The 2,713-nt window shown below is 61.5% G+C and overlaps 1 protein-coding gene across 1 annotated transcript; it reads left to right on the top strand.

Annotated features, from left to right (window-relative positions):
* The first annotated feature begins 303 nt into the window (after positions 1–303).
* On the top strand, positions 304–1,939 carry LOC123112240 (probable carboxylesterase 2). The gene has a single exon (XM_044533180.1). It carries the CDS (start codon positions 623–625, stop codon positions 1,751–1,753), a length of 1,131 nt encoding a protein of 376 aa, XP_044389115.1. The 5' UTR covers positions 304–622; the 3' UTR covers positions 1,754–1,939.
* Positions 1,940–2,713: the final 774 nt, after the last annotated feature.

The raw sequence follows: 2,713 nt of genomic DNA, 5'->3' as shown, positions 1-2,713 counted from the left end.
TTTGAAAACGTGTTAAGGATTTGACAAAATTGGAAGCTGTGGGCTGTTGACGCCGTTCGTCCCGAATTTGCTCTCAAACACGCCGGCGTCCACGAAGAAACAGACTCCGCTGGAACTGAGCAGGACCCGTAGGAAAGGGCTAGTCCGTCGGTTTGGTGAGACCGATGAAAGGAACCTTGTAGTCGCAGAGTCTCGCAGTCCTCAATCAAGCTCGCACAAATTATTGTCAATCCTCAACCTTTTTTTTTTTTTGCGGGAGGTCAATCCTCAACCTTAAACGGCCACCACTCCTGATATTTTCCCAGTCGGGCAGCGAGCATCCAGACTCCACCGGTACACAAAACCACCAGCCTGATCACCAGAGCCGGAGGAAAGGTCAGCCCAGTCCTCACGCTCCTACTTCCCGAGTCCCAAAACCAAATCCACTCCCGTCGTCTATTCTCAAACTTCGCAATCCCGTGCGCTATCCTATCCAAAGCACCACATTATTTATTCATTCAGTCACTCGGCTTCGTCGACCAAAGTCCCAAATCCCACTTCTTTTTCTCCTCCTCTCCGGCGGGCTTCCTCCCCAACCAAATCCTTGTCCGGACAGTTACGGGCGCAGCGGTCGCGAGCGAGGATGGTGTCCAAGATCAAGCGGCTCCCGACCCTGGCCAAGGTGGCCCTGCTGCTCCTCGTCCTGCTCCTCCTCCTCGCCGCCATCCTGCTGCTCATCTTCCTGGTCCCGCGCCGCCGCACATCGCCGCTGCCGCCCGCCGCGCCCCCGGGGCCGGCGGACAACTGCTCCGACCGCGCCGTGGCGTTCGACTTCTCCCCGTTCCTCGTCCAGTACAGGGGCGGCTGCGTCCACCGGATGGACGGCACCGCGCGGGTCCCCGCCGGCGTCGACGCGGCCACCGGGGTGGTCTCCAAGGACGTCGTCATCGACCACGGGACCGGCCTCGGGGCCAGGATGTACCTGCCACCGAAGCTGGCGGCCGGCGGGGGCAAGAAGGAGAAGGACCTGCCGGTCGTGGTGTTCTTCCACGGCGGCGCGTTCGTCATCATGACGCCGTTCGAGCCCAAGTACCACGACTACCTGAACGCGCTGGTGGCCAAGGCGCGCGTGGTGGCGGTGTCCGTGGACTACCGCCTGGCGCCGGAGCACCCGCTGCCGGCCGCCTACGACGACTCGTGGGCGGCGCTCAACTGGGCCGCCAGGAACGCGGACGCCGGGCCCGAGCCGTGGCTGCGTGACCGGGGGAACCTCTCCCGCCTGTTCCTCGCCGGCGACAGCGCCGGCGCTAACATCGCGCACAACATGTTGATGCGCGCCGGGAGCGGGAGCGGGCTGGAGGGCGGCGCGGCCATCCTGGGCGTGCTGCTCCTGGACCCCTACTTCTGGGGAAAGCGGCCCGTGGGCGCGGAGACGACGGACACGGCGACGCGGCGGCGGTACGAGGAGACGTGGTCGTTCGTGTGCGGCGGGCGGTACGGCATCGACGACCCGCTGATCAACCCGCTGGCGGCGCCGGCGTCGGCGATGCAGAGGCTGGCGTGCGCCCGCGTGGCGGTGACCACGTCGGGGCTGGACAACTTCGAGGCCCGCGGGGAGGCGTACGCCGCGGCGCTCAACGGCAGCGGGTGGCGCGGCGAGGTGGTGCGGTACGAGACGGCCGGCGAGCGGCACGTCTACTTCCTGGACCAGCCCGCCAGCCCCAAGTCTGCCAAGGAGCTGGCGTTCGCGGCCGCGTATCTGAGCCGGGAGTAGGACACGGACGCCTTGGTGAGGTGGGATGGGATCCGTCGTGCAGTGCAGCAGTGCACGTGAGATCGTGAGGATTGGTTGATGATCGCCGTACATGATTGATTAGCTATACTCTGATTAACTATCACTGTAGTATACTACATACTGTTGCTTTTTGTTTCGTTGCTCTTCGATTACGGTTCATGGCGAGTCTGGTGAAAGTTCGCTATGATGAAAGTCGGAGGCTGCAGAGGGCAGGAGCAGGAAGAGCTTTCCCCGATCCGGCTGTTACCAGGCGCATTGGTCAACCTCGAAAAGTTCCATTTCAGCGGTTGGAGATCTAGTATGATCGGACGAGGACAAGTGGCGTGAAACCTCGTGGTAGGCACGTTGTTCAGTTGTCTCTCTAGTTGACATAACCGTGGACAGCTGAATCTGGTCTTCCATGGTTCAAATGTTTATACCGTTGCAAGCTTCTACTCGTGTGTTCCAATAAGAAGAGATTTCAAAATTGACTCTAATACACCCTGCCGATCCTCCTGTTGTACATTTGCTGTACCGCAGTTTTCCCAATTCGTGTGTAGGTACACCTAGGAGTAGCTTAGTGCACTGGCGTGTTTTTGCTTAATAACCTGTTTGCGCCGGGCCGACTATAATGCCACACCATATTCTTTCCTTCACGGGAAGGAAAAGCCCAATTTATCAAGTCGGAAAGAAGCCATCGCCCCCCTCCTTGAAGGCTCTTGGAAGAGTGAGTAGCTGGCCACGCTCTCCCTCGCGCCGCTGGAAGCTCCGGCCGCGGCGGCCACCCACCCAGCCCGCTCGACTTGATGGCTCGCAGCCGCGGATCCAGCGGTAGTAGGGGCGGCAGCCCTCTGCCCGGCGCCGCACGGCCTCGCCACAGCGGTCCGTTGCCTGCCTCGGTCCGCAGGCATCCCTTCCCAAGCACGCGGTCTCCAGATCCGGTGGCTCCACTGCGGATCC

Source organism: Triticum aestivum, chromosome 5B, assembly GCF_018294505.1.
Source record: "Triticum aestivum cultivar Chinese Spring chromosome 5B, IWGSC CS RefSeq v2.1, whole genome shotgun sequence".
In the NCBI taxonomy this organism is placed as follows: Eukaryota; Viridiplantae; Streptophyta; class Magnoliopsida; order Poales; family Poaceae; genus Triticum; species Triticum aestivum.
The sequence above is the reverse complement of the archived record's forward strand: the minus strand, read 5'-3'. Positions and strand labels throughout refer to the sequence as shown.

Excerpts from the sequence above, each read along its gene's own strand:
- LOC123112240 (XM_044533180.1), top strand. The coding sequence starts at position 623 with ATGGTGTCCAAGATCAAGCGGCTCCCGACCCTGGCCAAGGTGGCCCTG.